Genomic DNA, 17,459 nt, shown 5'->3' with positions numbered 1-17,459 from the left:
GGCTCGATCAGTATGTTCACGAACTCGAAAGCTGCTGCAAGTGTTGGTGCGCGACATGCCCATGTGTCTAAGTTTATGCCCTTTTTAGAAATCGTGCAATAGTTTTTACTTCACTCCTACGCGAGTTTAACCAATGAAATGAAATTCCGCCTGGTAGTTCACTGCAAACTAGTAGCCCTTTACTGTTAGGCCCAATCAAACTATGTACGTATTCGCATAAGCGGATCCAGGACTATTAAGTAGTAAAACTATCTTCTTCTTCCTCCTTTTACTTTTATTATTTCCCTCTTCCTTCTCCTCTCACGTGCCCAAAATTAAGAGGGCCCTAGTTGCACCCTAGGGATGTTAAAGGGCTTAGGGGACTGTTTGACAAAACTTTAGATCCAAATTTTTTTGAAGTTAAGTATTTCTGGCTCTAAAAATTTATAGATTTGAAACTATAGTTACATCGAGAATATTTGAATAAGCTATTTTATTCTTATTTTAGGCTAAAAATAAAAACTTAAAACCTAATTTTACCTTATAAATTTAATATCTAACGTGAAACTGAAAAATGAAACACTATCAAAACTTTGCCTTTAAGCCCTTCCGCTGGAGGGTGGATCTGCCCCTGCGTATTCGGTAGCTATGTGCCAGCCCATTTAATTCCGCCCACCGGTGTTGATGGAAGCAGCGAAGGAAGCAACGCACAAGTCGACACCAGCTGACGCCCGGGTACCAATATCCTGGACGGGCCAAGCGGCAAGGCAAAGGTGTTACCTAGGGGAGGCTTAACTCCTCTAAAAAAGGACAGAGAACTCCGGGCTCCTACACTCTCTAACTGACTTGCGGGGTCAACCGAACGCGGGGCCCGGGTGCCGTGTCCGCTCGCGGTGGGGGCGGGTCAGCGTGAGGGCTCGAAAGCCGTGCGCCCCGGTGGAGGTGGCTACTCGCCGCGGCGCGCGAGCGGGCGAACCCACGCGAGCTGACGCGCTCACGTCGCGTCGGTTGCGGCCACACTGACACTGCCACGGGCCGTTTGGCTTCTTCCGCTCCCTTGCCGGCTTTGCTGCTCAGCTCAGACGTGCAGTGAGCAGTACTGTCGCAGTTGTCCCGCCGTCTTGGTCACTTCGTCGTTCCTGCCTGACCGTCCGGTGAACTCTGGCTCGAATTCTGCTCCTCCGTGCAAGTTCACACGACACTGGCAGTCTGCCGTGGTACGTGATTGGAAAAAAAACTCCTGCGTTTTTTTTTATCTCATACAAGCTGAGTCCTCTTTCCTTTAAATAATAGTAGAGAAATGCATATACAAATGAACCGTACTAAACTCTATGGCAGATCTACATTAATAAAGTCAACCACTCATACCTCATCAGTATGACGGATAGGCATACTCTAAGATCATCTCTAATTATATACTCCCTCCGATTGTAAATATAAGTCGTTTTAGATTTATGTACAAGAATTAAGAAAATAGATCAAATGACCTTGTTACTCTTTATTTATTCTGTATTGGAAAAGATAACGCATTCAATTATAAGAGTGGTAGCATTTATTAAATAAGGGTAAGACGGAAACAAAAGAGAAAAAATGCATAGAAGTTCGAGAATAACTTATATTTAGAGAATAGTTAAGGAGGCTAAAACGACTTACATTTGTAACCAGAGGGAGTATTTTTTATTTTGTTCTCCGTTCTTATTCTCTTTATTTTCTCACATTTTCAATAGCTTCCTTTCGGTAAGATTTTTGAAGAAAAATGAGAGAGAATTCTGTTCTGAAAAGAATGAACTTAGGAATTCTTTTATGATAGAAACCGTGAAGTAAAACTGTGGAACGCTGAAATGAATTTGATCCCAGATGAAAATCTATTAAAGATGATCTAACAATCCTACGGTACTAGAACAACATGCAAAAAAATAGTAAAATTTGCTCACAGTTAGTACATGTGTTTTGCTACTTCGATCTGGCAGCTGTTGAAGCAAAGCCAGTCTCTGTTACTGTATTTTGTTTTGGATGCACAGCTTGAAGCCTTGGTCAGGCAGAAAGGCAAATCGGCGTTGACTCTTTTATTATTTTGTGAAAGAAATAGGCAGATCCTTTCATGCTTGTCTTTGTAAGAATCGATTAGTGGACAGGACCACAGAATCAAGCGGCCTGAAAGGAAAATGGTTCGTTGATGGGCGCTGGCGTGCTGTGCTAGTCCACGAAAGCACGCGATTTACAACGTTCATCTCTGTTGCAATGAAGAAAAGGTAAACAAACGTTAGCAACCAAATACAGTAACTAACCTGATGAAGAAAGCAATAAGGAAACGAACTTGACGTGTTCAGTGTTTGCTGTCGGTTGGCGATGCATAGACCGAGAAACCGGTAATGTTCAGCCTGTATGTTTGATCAATTTCTCTTTTTAATCTAGGCGCTGAAACAATAATCCTCAACCTCTCCTTTTAAATTTCAACTTCACGTAAGGATTGAGTGCTTAACATAGAACTGAGGTAGTAGATGATTAACGTGTACATCCAACTGTAACCCTATTTTAAACCAAAAACAATAGAAGATCGCGGTTAAGATCAGCATGTGGTTTCGCTACAAGAGCAAAGCACATATCAGCAAAACAGCGTGGTGCAGCCGACTAAAAAAGATATTCTCTCTTGTAAATACATGCCGTTTTAAAAAAACATTCAATTAAAATTTTAAAACTTTGATTAACAATAGCTTTCAAAATATTTAGTTTGAAAATATTAAAATCATATACGTATCTTGAAAAAATCTTTTATAATATCACAACTTTAATAGATTTTATAAATATATTCTAATAAAAAAAAGTGATCAAAATTATACATAAGAAATTATATTTTATTTAAAACAATATATATTTATGAACGAAAGAAGTACTCTACTAATCTTGTTGATGATAATATTTAGTATTTATAATGGTAATTGCAGCAATGACTGGTTTATGGGCAACCAACGATCAGTACATCTACCGATGAACAGTGCTCCAACCACTATAAATAGTGCTCTGACTATGATGAATAGTGTTCCACCCACGATGAATAGTACTCTGACCACAGTAAATAGTACTCGACCAGGTGAACAGTACTTTCGGTCAGATAAATAGTACCTCCAACCAGATGAATAATACTTTATGACCACGACCAGTGACTACAATATGTGGTCATGACCAGTGAGGCGATCAGTGACTACGGTTTGTTTCAGCAGTTGGTCTCCGGATAGGTAATAGAGCTGGTTGGATTCAAGTACATGGGTACGTGTGTAGTCAAATCCAAAAAGATCGAATTGCAATAAAAGACACTTGGGTAGATATATGGGAGTTTACGTGGTCGATTAGGAAATGTACGTTAGTTATAGAAAGTTTGAAGATCAAAAGAAATAGTTGAATCATATCTGTAAGTCTTATTCGGTTTGAATTAGGAGTTCTGATCTCTTACGGCTAAGACCTGCCGCCTTTTATATATGAGAGGGTCATGAACGATTCAAAGAATGAACCAATCGATCAAAACACAATCTATCTTTCATTTTTATCTCTTTTGCCTAGTTTCTATAGTCATATTATCTCTTTCAATCTACATTGCTATCTGTTATTGATCTCAACGACCGAGAGCAAGTCGCCGACCATCCGTGTTCTGATGGGGTCACTCTCGAGCATGGGTGACAACGAAGGTCCGACAACACAGCGCCACAACCGGATATCTCGGGTGCTGCCCGTCGGATTGTGCATATGAGATGCTCAGTATTTGGCGTGATATTTTTTTTCGTCAACACACTTTTTGACGACTCCACTGGAGACCGAGTTGTTCGGCTTTCTCCTAGCCGAAAGATAAATTGCCTAAAGCTATTAATGAGCAATACTTGAAGAAATTTTATTATAGCGTGTGACAAGATGCTTAAAGGAATATGACCGATGTACTATTGATTACCATCGTCCTAAGGAATATTCATGGCAGGTGTCTTCATCATCGCTTTAAGTAGGTAGGAAGGGAGCAAGCTTCACCAAAAAATAGGGAGACATGTGTTGATGACAAGATTTAATATTTATAGTAGTCATTACAGCAATGACTGACTTAATAGGCGACTAGCGATAAGTACATCCGTCGGTGAACAGTGCTATGACCACGATAAATAGTGTTTCAACCATGGTGAACAGTACTCTAACCATAATAAATAGTACTCGATTAAATGAACAGTACTTCCGACCAGATGAACAATACATTTGACCAGTTGAACAATAACTACGATAAGTGAACAATACTTTATGACCACAACCAGTGACTACGATTAGTGGTCACAACCAGTGAGGTGATTACTGACCACGATTTGTTTCTACAGTTAATATCTGGACAAGTGGAAGAGTTGGTCAGATTCAAGTATATGTATACATCAAGCATATAGTCCAATCCAAGAAGGCTGAATTGCAATAAAAAAATACTCATGTAGATATATGAGAGTTTATGTGGTCAATTGAGAAAGATATATTAGTTATAGAAACTTTGAAGATCAAAAGATATAACTGAATAATATATGTAAGTCATATTCGGTTTGAATTAGGAGTCCTGATCTCTTACGACTAAGACCTGCCGCTCTTTAAATATGAGAGAATCATGACTGATTCAAAGAATGAACCGATGGATCAAAACACAATCTATCTTTCGTTTTTATCTTTTTTACCTAGCTTCTGTAGTCATGTTCTCTCTTCCAATGTATATTGCTATCTGTTTTTAATCTCAACGACCAAGAGCAAGCCGCCGACCATCTATGCTTCGACGGGGTACCTCTCAAGCGTAGGTGACGACGAAGGTCCAACAACGCAGCGCCACGATCAAAGTATCCTGAATGTTGCTCGTTGGATTGACACGAGGCGCTCAGTGTTTTTCGTGACATCTTTTCACGTCAACAAATCTATTGGACAATTTTGTTTCAGCTGACTAAGATCCTGTTTGATAGAGCTACAACCTCAAGATTCATGCAAGATTTAAAATTTATAGGATAAAATAAATTAGTTTAAATATATATTTTCAATTTAAAATAATAATAGGATGTCTTAACCATAAACTCTCAATCTATCTATAATTTCAGCTCTAGCTTGAGCTTTGAGAATCGATAGAGGCAGAGATAAGCTGCTAAAAAAAATTATGCCTAACTAGTCTAAGATCATCTCCAATCATATTCCCTTTATTTCGTTTCGTTTCTAATTCTCTTCCCCATTCTCATTCCCTTTATTTCCTCTCATCTCCAACAGTTTTTCTTCAAGGGGAATTGCGAAGAGAAATAAGAGAAAATTCCATTCTGGAGGGAATGATCCTGAGAATCTCTTTGTGATGGGAACTATAAAAAGAAATCGTTGAAACGTTGAAAGGAACGAAAATCTCGTCGTGAAGGGATTTTGAATCCTGAAATAAAATCGTTGGAGATGGTCTGACCCGCGGCGCAGTGTGCTGGACCGAACTGGTTAAAGTTCACCGGCGACCCCAAACGGCGCTGGCCGGCCTCCTCTCCCCAATTAAATACTCAGCCACCCGTCCTGTCCACGCGCGCACGCAGAAAGTCACAACGCGCACCGCCGAACCCCCTCCCCCTTTTATATCCCGCTCTCCCTCCTCCCGACCACCGTTCCCCTCTCCACGCTGCTCGGCTCCCAACTCCGAAGAGGGAGGAGGACGCACGCGACCCGCTCCCGCACCGCTTCCGCCTCCGCGGAACTCGGCGCCACCATGCTCTCCGCGCGCACCTCCGCGTCCCCAGCTTCCCTGGTACGCGCTCTTTTGCGCCTAACACCTCTTACCTTCATCGCCTCTGGCTAGTTCCCGGTGTTACCCCCACCGCGCGTTTTGAGCTGCGCGATTGCGGTTTGGTCCCCGTCCAGCTGAGTTGCCACCTTTGGGAGTCTAACCGGGTGGGCTTGTTTGTGTCTGTTTGTCTCCGCAGTGGAAGCGGGTAGGTGGCGAGGGCGGGAGCTCTGACGGCTGCAGGAGCTGCAGGGAGGTGCGGAGGAGGGCCGCGGCGGTGATGGTGCGGGCCGCGGCGCCCAGGCGGGTGGAGGCGGTTGCCATGGGGTCCACCGCGGAGACCGAGAAGGAGGAGATGGCGGCGGCCGGCTGCGGGGTCGAGGACCCCTACGGCGAGGACAGGGCCACGGAGGAGCAGCCGGTCACGCCCTGGGCCTTCTCGGTCGCGAGGTGAGCTAGGGGCGAGTCGGATCGCGCTGGGGTGGGAATTCAGGAATTGGATCTGGGTGGGCGGACGTCTCGATGCGCCGATCTGGAATTCTTGTTTTTGTTTTTTTTCCTGATTTGGTTCAGGGTTCGCGTTGATCTGGGATAGGTACGCGGCTTCATCCGCGTGATGCTGACGTGTCTGCAAGTGTGGAAACGTGGGGCTCTCGCTGCCTAGTTTTACCTTACTGCTCGCTCGTGTCGAATTAAATCTAATTGCTTAATGCTGCTTTTGTGTTTGGCTCGGTAGATTCTTGTGTCGTGGGGCGTTCACCAAAGGGAAGACTGTCCCTTCACTCTGGATTTTTAATAATTTATCGCACCGTGCTCCAGCTGAGCTGTATTATAGTCTGATCAGTTGGATTTGTTATTTTTTTTATCGTCTATAGATTATGGGTTGCCAGTATTCTTGAGTTATCGAGCTGGTCACATGTGAATTTCTAGCAATTTTCAGTTTAGAGAATGTTTTTTGGCGGTGTTTTGGAGAATTTGGAGTCTGATTTGGGTCACAGATGGACGCATTTTGAATAGGTCTGGAGTTGTTGAGCAAAGCCAAGAATTGTCTACTCTGCTTTGGGTTTTCCGGTTTCTTGCACCCTTGTAAAGGCTGGAGTATATTCTAATCTGGCCCACAGCGATACTTCTTTGTCTTGTTTTCTCCACTACTCTTCGACAGTGAAATATGATGGAAATTGGTTCTAAATTACAACTATATGGTAAACTGTTAGCCAATTGATTTGTCACGTAACCGACTGTAGCCGATAACCTTACCCAGTACACAATGATAACAATATTGTGCTCTGTTGAATGTTTACCTTTGGTTGCAAGATTTGTTTGAATGCATAACTCAAATAAAGCTGATGGTACAGCGGTTACACCCTTTTGAGGGATCCACACCACAACAAGGGTCTCGCCTTCACTGAGAAGGAGCGGGATGCACACTACTTGCGTGGCTTGCTTCCTCCTGCAGTTGTGTCTCAGAAACTCCAAGTATGGGCAATATTCGCTAGCCACAATAACCATAATTATGCTGGCCTTTTAACTGATAATCGTCTTAATGTGTATGTAGATAAAGAAGATTATGCACAACCTGCGCCAGTACCAGCTCCCTTTGCAGCGCTATATGGCCATGATGGACCTTCAGGTTGTCCCGCGTAATCCTTGTTGCTTCTATGAAAGCTTGAGATGCCTCGTTGTTCCAAAATCCAGCATAATTAATGTTCACTAATGATTGGTTGGTTGCAATATTATACATAATGCCTTCTTTTTTCAGGAGAGAAACGAGAGGCTTTTCTACAAGCTTTTAATTGATAATGTGGAGGAGCTGCTCCCTGTGGTTTACACACCTACTGTGGGCGAGGCCTGCCAGAAGTATGGGTGCATCTTCAGACACCCACAGGGTCTGTATGTCAGCCTGAGGGACAAGTACGTGTAGCCATATTGTTTGAGTTTACAAGAATTGTGTATGTACCTTCTGTCTGTCTATTGGATGTGGACTAATTAGAACTGCATTCTAGGGGGAAGGTCTTAGAGGTTCTAAGGAACTGGCCCGAGAGGAACATTCAAGTTATTGTTGTTACTGATGGTGAGCGAATCTTGGGGCTTGGAGATTTGGGTTGTCAGGTATGATTGTCTGATTAGTTGCTTACTTCAGAGTTTTTGCTTATATTTGGTTGAATGGTCTTCTACAGGGAATGGGAATTCCTGTAGGCAAACTTTCTCTCTACACTGCCCTTGGAGGAGTTCGTCCATCAGCTGTAAGCATTTACGTCTTGCATGTTCCCCTTCTGTTGCATCCATTGTAATGGTCCCAGTATGTTTGGTACCAACAAACAACTAAATCGATTCAATTTGCGTATTCTATATTACTTTGCAGTGCTTACCAATTACAATTGATGTTGGTACAAACAATGAACAATTGCTTAATGATGAATTCTACATTGGTCTCCGGCAAAGACGTGCAACTGGCGAGGTATGTACTTGTGACGAGATTGCAGGGTGTAAGGAGTTGGCAAAATAACTGACACTTGAGATCTAATCTGGGCATTACCATTAATGGCAGGAATACCATGAGCTCATGGAAGAGTTCATGAATGCTGTTAAGCAAATCTATGGTGAAAAAGTCCTCATCCAGGTCAGTCACAGACTCAGTGTACTGCTTTGTTATTTATTTGATCAATTTAATTTTTATTACAAGAATTATAAGACCGGAAACTTGTTACAGTTTGAGGACTTCGCCAATCATAATGCATTTGATTTGCTTGCAAAATATAGCAAGAGCCATCTTGTCTTCAATGATGATATCCAGGTAAGTGGAACCATCCATGATACTTTCATTTTTGCCAGGAGGCATCCTTATTGAGTCTAATCGCCATCCTTCAGTTTATTGCCTTTTGTAATTGTACCAAAATGGATTATTGCAGGGCACAGCATCAGTGGTCCTTGCAGGTTTGTTATCAGCACTAAAGGTGGTTGGCGGAACCCTAGCAGAGCACACTTATTTGTTCCTTGGTGCTGGAGAGGTTAGTCAACACTTATCATGGTTGACTTGTGTTCCTTTGTTACCTAACAGTTGAAGCATAATATTTATTTTCTGAATGAAAATTGTACCCATAAATAAAATTCTGGTGATGTATTTGACTGCAGGCTGGAACTGGCATTGCAGAACTCATTGCTCTAGAGATTTCAAAACAGGTAATTATCTACACTTTCAGAATCTCATGTGGGGTAGGACAGTTTCAATAGTCCTAATGCTTACTGCTAGTATTTACTGGTTTGATTGATTTGTAGACAAAGGCTCCAATTGAAGAGTGCCGCAAGAAGGTTTGGCTCGTGGACTCAAAGGTTTGGAACCATAGGAAAATGCACTGTTTTTACTACAGTTTTACTTCACTTGTTTAGCTGAAAGACTAATACAGTATTATATGTTTAGGGTCTGATTGTTGACTCCCGAAAAGACTCCCTTCAGTCATTCAAAAAACCTTGGGCACATGAACATGAGCCCTTGACTACGTTGTTAGATGCTGTCCAGGTATTCATGGTTCATACACATTTAAGATAGTAATTCAATTCTCTAGTCACTTGCGTTCACTGAAAACTGTTCTGTCGGTACTATATATCATCATATCTTACTAATCTTTTTCATTTATTCTCCAGTCCATCAAACCTACAGTCCTGATTGGAACTTCAGGAGTTGGCAGGACTTTCACAAAAGAAGTTGTTGAGGCCATGGCTTCCTTCAATGAGGTATTTTTTACAACTTCGCTACCTGAGCTGTAACTTTGGTGGTATTGAAAGGCTGGTTAGCTAACTTATGACATTGCAAATTACAAATACAGAGGCCTATCATATTTTCACTGTCAAATCCAACATCACATTCTGAATGTACTGCTGAAGAAGCATATAACTGGACCCAGGTGAGTTTTCTCAACCCAAGAAGAGTCAGTCAGATCTGCAAGTCAAGAATGTTTGTCATTGCTTTGTGCAACTATATACCATTTGAAATGCAGTGATCGCTAGCGATTAGCCCAACTAAATACAATTTGAAATGCAGTGATCACTAGTGATTAGCTCAACTATTGATTAAAATGCAGTGATCACTATCGATTAGAAAAAAATGATCTGTGTTCAGTTTCCTGCTTTCTAAAAATGTTGCATAATTGGATACGAAAAGGAGTGTAGATAAGCGTGACAAGAAACTTTGTGCAGTCTGCGGTACTTATATGTCTTTATTTGCAGGGTCGTGCAGTGTTTGCCAGTGGCAGTCCATTTGACCCTGTGGAGTACAATGGAAAGATTCATGTACCTGGCCAGGTATTACTTCTTGTTTTGCACTATCTTGCTGATCTGAACACCTTTAAAACAGAAGTTGTTCTTTATTGATTAATTGTGCCTATCTACAACAGTCAAACAATGCTTACATTTTCCCTGGATTTGGTCTTGGAGTCGTCATCTCTGGAGCCATCCGTGTCCATGAGGACATGCTTATTGCTGCCTGTAAGTACCTTCAGACAGGAACTGATAGAGACAAATGTTCTGACTCATCTCTTGAACTGTACTTACCGAGGAGGGTTAATTGTGAACTTCTATTGTAACCAAGTTCGTATTTCATTCCTTCAAACAGCGGAAGCACTAGCTGAACAGGCCACCCAGGAGAACTTCGACAAGGGGTCCATCTTCCCGCCCTTCACCAACATCAGAAAGATCTCTGCGCACATTGCTGCTGCTGTGGCTGCAAAAGCCTATGAGCTTGGTGCGTTCTTCCACTGTTTCGCTCTGTAGACGTCATTCACCATATCTTTCCATTCGCCATCAAGTCTCCTACCTGCTTGATGTCGCTAACGACCTTTCTCTGCAGGTTTGGCGACTCGTCTGCCTCCCCCCAGAGACCTGGTGAAATATGCAGAGAGCTGCATGTACACCCCCGTCTACCGCAACTACCGGTAGCGCTGGGGGAATCAGTTTTGCATCAATAAAACCGATTAACGCGGTACTGTGATGTTTGTTGCCGCCGCCCTTGTTGATGGTGTTGCTGGTAGACATGGTACCTGTCTATACATATATGATATCTGTTGTAACATTTATGGAAGCAAACCATCTTTTGTACCAATGTTCGTTATTCTTTCGCTCGATTATGGCGGACAGATTTGATATCTGAACAGTCCGATCGCTGTGCCGAGCCTGCTAGTGGTGAACACAAATCCAGATGACCAATGTTCTCGTTAACCAATACTACAAAACGATGCAAGTTGGCTAAAGCCTTTGGCAGCAATATATCGTTGCAAGTGATTTTCTGGCCTAAATGTGCTGCCAGCGAGCCTCCGAAATAATGGAGATCTACTTCGACAAGGGAATATGAAACCATCCCCGAGTGCCCACAGCCATCAAGCTATATCGTTGCGATGTTTCCATTTCTTTCTGGAGCAAAAGCATGATCACGTCAAATTGTTGGATAAAGCTGATTCCTACCAAGATTGTGACACCACCGATAACCTGGCATCACGCACCTCGCAGAGTCTTGGCGTATGGCGCACAACGTGGGCGGTACAAATTTCCGCCACAACAAAATGGTACCGGTGACTGGTGTAGCAAACCGAACAGATGCAGACACCACTCACACGAGAATTACCCCAATGCTTACTGGTATCACGTCGAAAGCTACTGCCGAAAAGCAAAGCGACTCTACTGTCTACAGCGACAAGGATCAGCTCGGAAACTTCTCTACACATGCACAAAGAAGGCCATTCTCCTCATGATTCATGAAGAACGGCATCTATAGAACTACTATGCTTGTACTGATACAGTGACATTGGTACATTGCCATCCTCCACCCTAGTATTGCAGGTTACATGTCATACTGGGTGGCTGAAAGGGCAATAAAAAAAGAGAAAAGAAGAAGAAGAGGTGACAAAAACGTAGGGCATCTTTCAGGCCTTGCTGTTGCTGTAAGAGCTCAGATCTGCATGAGTGTCCTTATAGCGCTGGGACAGGTATGCAGAGCAAGTGATTGGAGGGAACCTGAACAGACAATACAATTACAAACGTTTGAATTCCTTGGGACTTCAGGTGCTCCAGTTTTGCAGATGGCAACTTTACTTGCCTGAAGGAACTTGGACTTACTTTGGAGGATTTGCTTCGGATTTGCAGGTTGGCAGGCACTCGACTACGCAATCGTGGCTCGGTTCCACAAAGTAGGCTATCTGTTCCAAGCAACGAGAAATACCATGATTAAAGAAGAACTTAAGTACTTGTGTTTTTTCTTTGTTTCGTTTTCTTTTGTGACGAGAATCATTATGAATAAATAATACAATCTGCCTTCTTTTCCCTCTGCACTAGTTTCAGCTCACTTCCAATATGAAAGCTCATAATTTTGACAGATTTACAGAACAGAGAAAACTTACTGAGTAGCGTTCTCGTCCATCTAGGACCACTCGATGTAAGGTTGACCTACAAGTGTGTAAACATCATAAGAAACCAATCATGAGCAAAGCATAAGGTCACTGTTTATCTGCTAATGTTTTCCCCAAGCTGACAGCTTGGTCCGGGAGCAACACTGTTTGGTTCTCTCGACAATAACTACATAACAATGATAACCTGTCATGGCGGCTAGCCAGCCGCTCATATAGGCCCATGGAGCACCATGGTAGGAGATCAAGCTAGGAGATAAGTTTAGTAACAGTTGGATTAAGCTAGGAGATAAGTTTAATAAGAGTTGGATTTAATTAGGAGATAAGTTTGGTATGTTAGGATTCGAGGTGATTTGTTTAAAGATAAGTTTGATAGGAGATAAGTTAGAGTCAGTTTGAATTAGGACTGCTTAGAGATAAGTTTGATAGGAGATAAGTTAGGAGTTCAAATTGATTTAGGATTGTAATTTTCCCTTTCTATATAAAGGGATAGCCACATATTATTATAAGAAAACAAAAGAAGAATTAATCTAAGTCTCCCCTGATATTTTGTCTCCCCAATCTAAGGTCTACTCTCTCCACTAGCAGCCGACGCCGTCTGGCTATTCTTCCGGCGGATGTTTATCCCCTAATGATACTAGGATCATAACATAACCCGATGTCAGTAAGAAGTAACAACGTGCTTTTAAGGGATAGATTACCCTACCTGAAAATGCAGTTACTCCACCTTTCAAGCATATCACCAAGGTTGACAATAAAGCCTCTAGAAAATCAAGGTCAAATATGTGAGGAACAGGACGAATTTCACACCTTTACCTTGCAAGCGCACTACTTGGAATGATAATTGAGAAATACATGTATGTAATTAGATTAACAGGCTTACCCTTTCACAGGAGCTACATATTCCCATACTTGGGGCTGAGCATTTCTGTCCTTACATATCTGCAGAATTCAGAGTGCAAATCCCAGTTTGAAACGAAGCCAAGAGAAACATAATAGAAGTATTGTTTCAAGGGGTATTACTTGAAGCCCAACTACACCATCGGTTGCTAGGAGAGTTATCAGGCCATAGTCTGAATGGGCACCTGCTCCATAAACACCCTTTGCAGGATTTGACACTTGATCTGATGATAAAAAGAACATCAAACGACAGAATTCGTCATGTTTCTTGTGGAAAAATACCATTTGACACGAAGGCATGACCTGTCTTTTGTCCACCTTCATAGTGCAAGAGCCTTAATGTGGCTATAGGCTCGCCAAGCATTTCAGGTCTATCAAAGAAGTCCACATGTAGGTTCAAAGCGAGAGCAATGATCCTTGCAATCGATTTTGCCACTCTCCTGAAATTCTCAGAATGAGGATAAAGTCAGAGCAGTATAAACTCTGATCCAAGAAACTAAACTTCAATGGACTAAAGACAATCAGATCTCAAAAAGATTACATGCAATACTTAAAAGTGAACTTTCTGGCTCAATGTCAGGTTTCCGGGATGTCACTTCTTCAAAAGTAGTTGGGAGTAATGTTACTTTTCAACCTCATGGATCATAATTACTCACTGACATTTTAAATTTAGAACTGATTAATATATGTAGTACTATATGAAGAAGTGCCATTTCTGAATTTAAGGCACAATGGACTCACAATGCCTCCCTGTGATATTGCTCCATGACCTCTCTCCATTTGGGCAATACTTCTGAAAGAACAATAGGAAAAGTATATGTAAAACAGGTAAAGACAATGTAATATAATCAGTAATGATTATCATACAAAAACTAAACATCAAATAAAACATAAGACTTAAATTGATGATACAATTATAGATTATATGTGCAAAGAAGGATATACCCTTAGGTGGTAAACTCCCAACATGAAAGAGTTGGAATAAACAATTTAAGTTCTTTACCGTGTTACCAAGTTTCAAGCATAGGTTAAACCATAACATATTAAACATTAGGTCTTGTTATTCATGGATCACACAGTTTTAGAACAGGTGTTTTGGTAAATGATGTCTTAAGAAGGGGAACAACTTACCTTCAGAAGGCCACTGATTTGGACCATAAAATGGTCTGTTTTCTTCTGGATTATCTGCAGGCACCTCAACTCCTATGTAATATCCTTCCTTGTAATCACCTGAAACAGATCAGAAGTGCAGATGGTAAGAATGTGCAAAATATGGAACTCAAAAATACTACAGTACATAAACCAAGGATATCCAGATTGAAGTATGATTTGCTCAGTGCAGTTTCCTATGCAGAACTATTTTTTTTTTTTACTTTCACTTATCCTTTTGAAATTACTATTGCTAACGACTCGATAACCTGTCAAGATTTTCATCACAAGAGCATCCTGGCAAAACTGCAGAGCCACTCAACACTTGCAGTGCAGTTATTTTCTACCATGTTCATGCCCCATGAAAATTAATATAAGTGCAGCAACAAATGTGGGTTTGAATATATTACCATTCACTTGATTATCTGGATCAAGAATTTCATCTAGCATGGGTGTATACCCTCGATTCTTCTCATCTCGGAGAAGCTTCATTTTCTCACTGTGGGGTAGGTCAAAGAACTTCTTGCTGTGGGCAAAAACCTCATCCATGAACTCCTGGCTTATCCCATGATCCACAACATAGAAGAAGCCTGAATCCAGGCACGCCTACCAAACAAAAAACGTTAGTTTAGGAAAGAGTATGACGCAGGACTATTAGAAGAAGCAGAACCGGCAGAGATATTAACACCCAGCTGTTAAACAGTAAACATGCTAGCTGTAATTTGACAATAAGCCGAAAAAAGTTCTTCAAACATAGGTCAACGATAATATCATGCATACAGGATTTCAGTGGCCAGAGACTAAATTATAGCCATTCAAGAGGTAACATAGTATGGCACAGATGAACTAACAGTATTGACAAATAACTAAATGAAATCTAGAACATGGTGTGCTTAGACTTTCTAGTTCTAAAACTGGGAATATGATGTTACAAGTTTTGATGCATGTCATATATCATGGACTTACTCTTGACCTATTTCAAACTAGCATGCTAAAATCATTAGATGCAATTTATATTGAACTCGTGTCATAGAGGTAAGAAGTCCTCTTGGCATAATCAAAGATTCTAATTGAAAATGTACATTAGTACAAATGAATTGTCCAAGCTTTTTTTTTTCGAACCTAAACCGACAGGAGAACTGACTATTGTATTAATAAGAAGAAAACCCGACAGGCTGGGTTGCTCGATTAATTAATAAGAAAACTACAGTACAACAGGCAAACTAACTAACTAAACTAGGCCTAGAGCACCACATCAACGATAGAAAAAAAAACCCTGACCAATACCAAGCTAACCTAGGCTGGAGATGGTCTCCAACGCCAAAGAGAACCAAGTATACCCAAGCCCTATGGTGGCCAAGGTGCTGCCTTTTCTGTTAACAAACAAAACAGCTAAACAAATTGCAAGATCTTCTAACGAACCTTGGTTTTTGGATGCAGAAAATCTGAAGGAGCAATTAGATAATGTACGAGGTGAAAGCAACAGTTGACTTATGATAGTCCAATTAAACATTAGTAGTACAATATTTTTGAACAGGGGCAAAGTCCATGCTTTTGTCGAACTTGTGCGCTAACGGCAATCCGATTCTATTAACCTCCATATGAACAACAAAAGAACCGGCCATTATAACAAGCAGATTCCTACCCCCTTCACCAAAAGAACCAAAAATAGCATCAGCATGCTGTGATGGAACTCTGAAATCACTTTCTGTGACGGGTAAATAGCATTGCTCGTGATTCTCGAGAAAGAAAGTCCCAGGCTTTCTGCTATTCAGACACCTGTCCACTAAAATTACGATTATCAAGAGAAGAACCGCGGACCTGCTTGAGGAGCGCGACCGATTTCTGGATCTCCGGGTCCGCCAGGCTGATGCAATTCAGACTCGTCCTCGAGATTGAGCTCTCCATGCTGCTCTCTCTCTGATGTCTGTCTGGATTTGCTCTCCTTCTGTTCCCTGGCTGCCGCCGCCTCCTCCTCTCTTCTCGTAGCCGCCTTGATTTGCGCCCCCGCGTGAGTGCGTAACAAGCCGCCTCCTTTCCTGATGCGCGCAGGCAGAGGGCTGCAGTTCCCGGATTGGAATGGGATGTTGGGACGATTTATAGTGTGGGAGAGTTAGGTGGAAAAAGGTTGCAAAAGCCAAGGCCATAACAAGTGCTGGGCAACGGGATCTGTTGGTGGCCACGGAGTGCCTTGGCTTTTGGACCAGGAAAAACAAATTCCTTTGTGTTTTCTCTCTTTGCCTTGTGTGTTTCTCATGTCATGAGAATCTAATCTACTCAACTATGGATGGGTCATATTTCAAGGCAGCCAATTCTTTTTGGTCTTTTGTTCCACGGGAAAGGACATGATAATGCCATCATTCCATCAGCAATGTTACAATTGGCGATTCTAATAACGATGAATAGGATTGCATGAATTCTAATAATGATGTGTAGTTTGTAGCTACACTTCACACCCTCGTTGTTGTTTATTGTTCGTCGGTCCACCTTTTTCTAGCCACCCGTTTGAAGCAACCATTGCTATTATTGTCGGTACTAGGGCTATTTCTTGTACTATCATGGACCATCTCTCCTGCTTTACAACCGGCATCACCCTTGCTTGCTTAGAGCTCCAGTCTTCCAAAAAAATCTTTGGTTGTATGCCTTTCTTCTTGGTCATTTGTTGCTTATACACGAACCACGGTCGACAACATCATCGAATTGCCAATAAGTTGCCCTATAAATTTAAGATTGGGACTTGATGTAACTTGAGGTGAATTTGTCCACATTATCTAATCTAATCTTTGCGCACTTCATCTATGTTTTCTTGTGCCATGAGTCATGAGAATCTAATCTAATCAACTATGGATGGGCCATATTTCATGTCAGCCAATTTTCGGTGGTCTTTTCTTCCTGACAAGGGACTGGTTAGGGAATATGATGATGATAGTGCTAGCAATAATGGTATGATTGATGATTATGATGATATGATGAATAAGGTTGCATGGATTTTGTGGAGTTTTGCAATGTGGTAAAACTTACGCTCTTTATGATTGGTATCATTTATTATTTGTCATCTGCTTTAGTTGTGTTGTCATCAATCAACAAAAAGGGGAAGATTGTAGTAAAAAATAACCCTATTAAACTATGATTATGATTTTAATGATTAATGACATCATAGTCATTGAGACTAACATGTTTATCAAGAATATACATTAGTAGCCCTTATGGATGCAATACATAAAGACGTCACCGCAGTCGGGACAAAGATTGACTGAATTAGAGAAGTCTCAGGAGAATTGCTCTCATCGGAT

General features: G+C 41.6%; 2 protein-coding genes across 5 annotated transcripts; one reads left to right on the top strand and one right to left on the bottom strand.

Annotated features, from left to right (window-relative positions):
* Positions 1–5,520: 5,520 nt before the first annotated feature.
* On the top strand, positions 5,521–10,892 carry LOC133910705 (NADP-dependent malic enzyme, chloroplastic-like). Its single transcript, XM_062353029.1, has 20 exons — positions 5,521–5,749; positions 5,925–6,175; positions 7,081–7,201; positions 7,281–7,355; positions 7,485–7,636; positions 7,729–7,834; positions 7,903–7,968; positions 8,088–8,183; positions 8,274–8,345; positions 8,436–8,519; positions 8,635–8,733; positions 8,858–8,905; positions 9,002–9,055; positions 9,144–9,242; positions 9,368–9,457; positions 9,550–9,627; positions 9,950–10,024; positions 10,117–10,207; positions 10,335–10,463; positions 10,569–10,892. Exons 1-20 carry the CDS (start codon positions 5,711–5,713, stop codon positions 10,655–10,657), a joined length of 1,914 nt encoding a protein of 637 aa, XP_062209013.1. The 5' UTR covers positions 5,521–5,710; the 3' UTR covers positions 10,658–10,892.
* A 524-nt stretch (positions 10,893–11,416) lies between these two features.
* On the bottom strand, positions 11,417–16,356 carry LOC133910807 (2-oxoglutarate-Fe(II) type oxidoreductase hxnY-like). 4 transcript variants are annotated; one of them, XM_062353277.1, is made up of 11 exons: positions 15,988–16,356; positions 14,577–14,772; positions 14,149–14,247; positions 13,759–13,810; positions 13,336–13,457; positions 13,141–13,241; positions 13,001–13,059; positions 12,824–12,880; positions 12,112–12,157; positions 11,811–11,910; positions 11,417–11,728 (listed from the first exon to the last, which is right to left on the bottom strand). In XM_062353277.1, the coding sequence occupies exons 1-10, from the start codon at positions 16,072–16,074 to the stop codon at positions 11,827–11,829; spliced, it is 903 nt and encodes a 300-aa protein (XP_062209261.1). In that variant the 5' UTR covers positions 16,075–16,356; the 3' UTR covers positions 11,417–11,728; positions 11,811–11,826. The 4 variants fall into 4 exon arrangements, with proteins under 4 accessions (XP_062209261.1, XP_062209200.1, XP_062209067.1 ...); XM_062353216.1 differs by having other exon boundaries at positions 13,321–13,457; positions 15,988–16,351; XM_062353083.1 differs by having other exon boundaries at positions 11,831–11,910; positions 13,321–13,457; positions 15,988–16,350.
* Positions 16,357–17,459: the final 1,103 nt, after the last annotated feature.

This window comes from Phragmites australis, chromosome 1 (assembly GCF_958298935.1).
Source record: "Phragmites australis chromosome 1, lpPhrAust1.1, whole genome shotgun sequence".
Lineage (NCBI taxonomy): Eukaryota > Viridiplantae > Streptophyta > Magnoliopsida > Poales > Poaceae > Phragmites > Phragmites australis.
This window is presented reverse-complemented; position numbering and strand designations above follow the sequence as displayed.

Coding starts and splice junctions, on each gene's coding strand:
- LOC133910807 (XM_062353083.1), bottom strand. CDS start 16,074: ATGGAGAGCTCAATCTCGAGGACGAGTCTGAATTGCATCAGCCTGGCG. Junction 13,811..14,148: donor AAATCAGTGGCCTTCTGAAG/GTAAGTTGTTCC, acceptor TTGTTCTTTCAG/AAGTATTGCCCAAATGGAGA. Junction 11,729..11,830: donor TCCGAAGCAAATCCTCCAAA/GTAAGTCCAAGT, acceptor TTGTCTGTTCAG/GTTCCCTCCAATCACTTGCT.
- LOC133910705 (XM_062353029.1), top strand. CDS start 5,711: ATGCTCTCCGCGCGCACCTCCGCGTCCCCAGCTTCCCTG. Junction 8,184..8,273: donor AAAGACGTGCAACTGGCGAG/GTATGTACTTGT, acceptor CATTAATGGCAG/GAATACCATGAGCTCATGGA. Junction 10,025..10,116: donor AGATTCATGTACCTGGCCAG/GTATTACTTCTT, acceptor TATCTACAACAG/TCAAACAATGCTTACATTTT.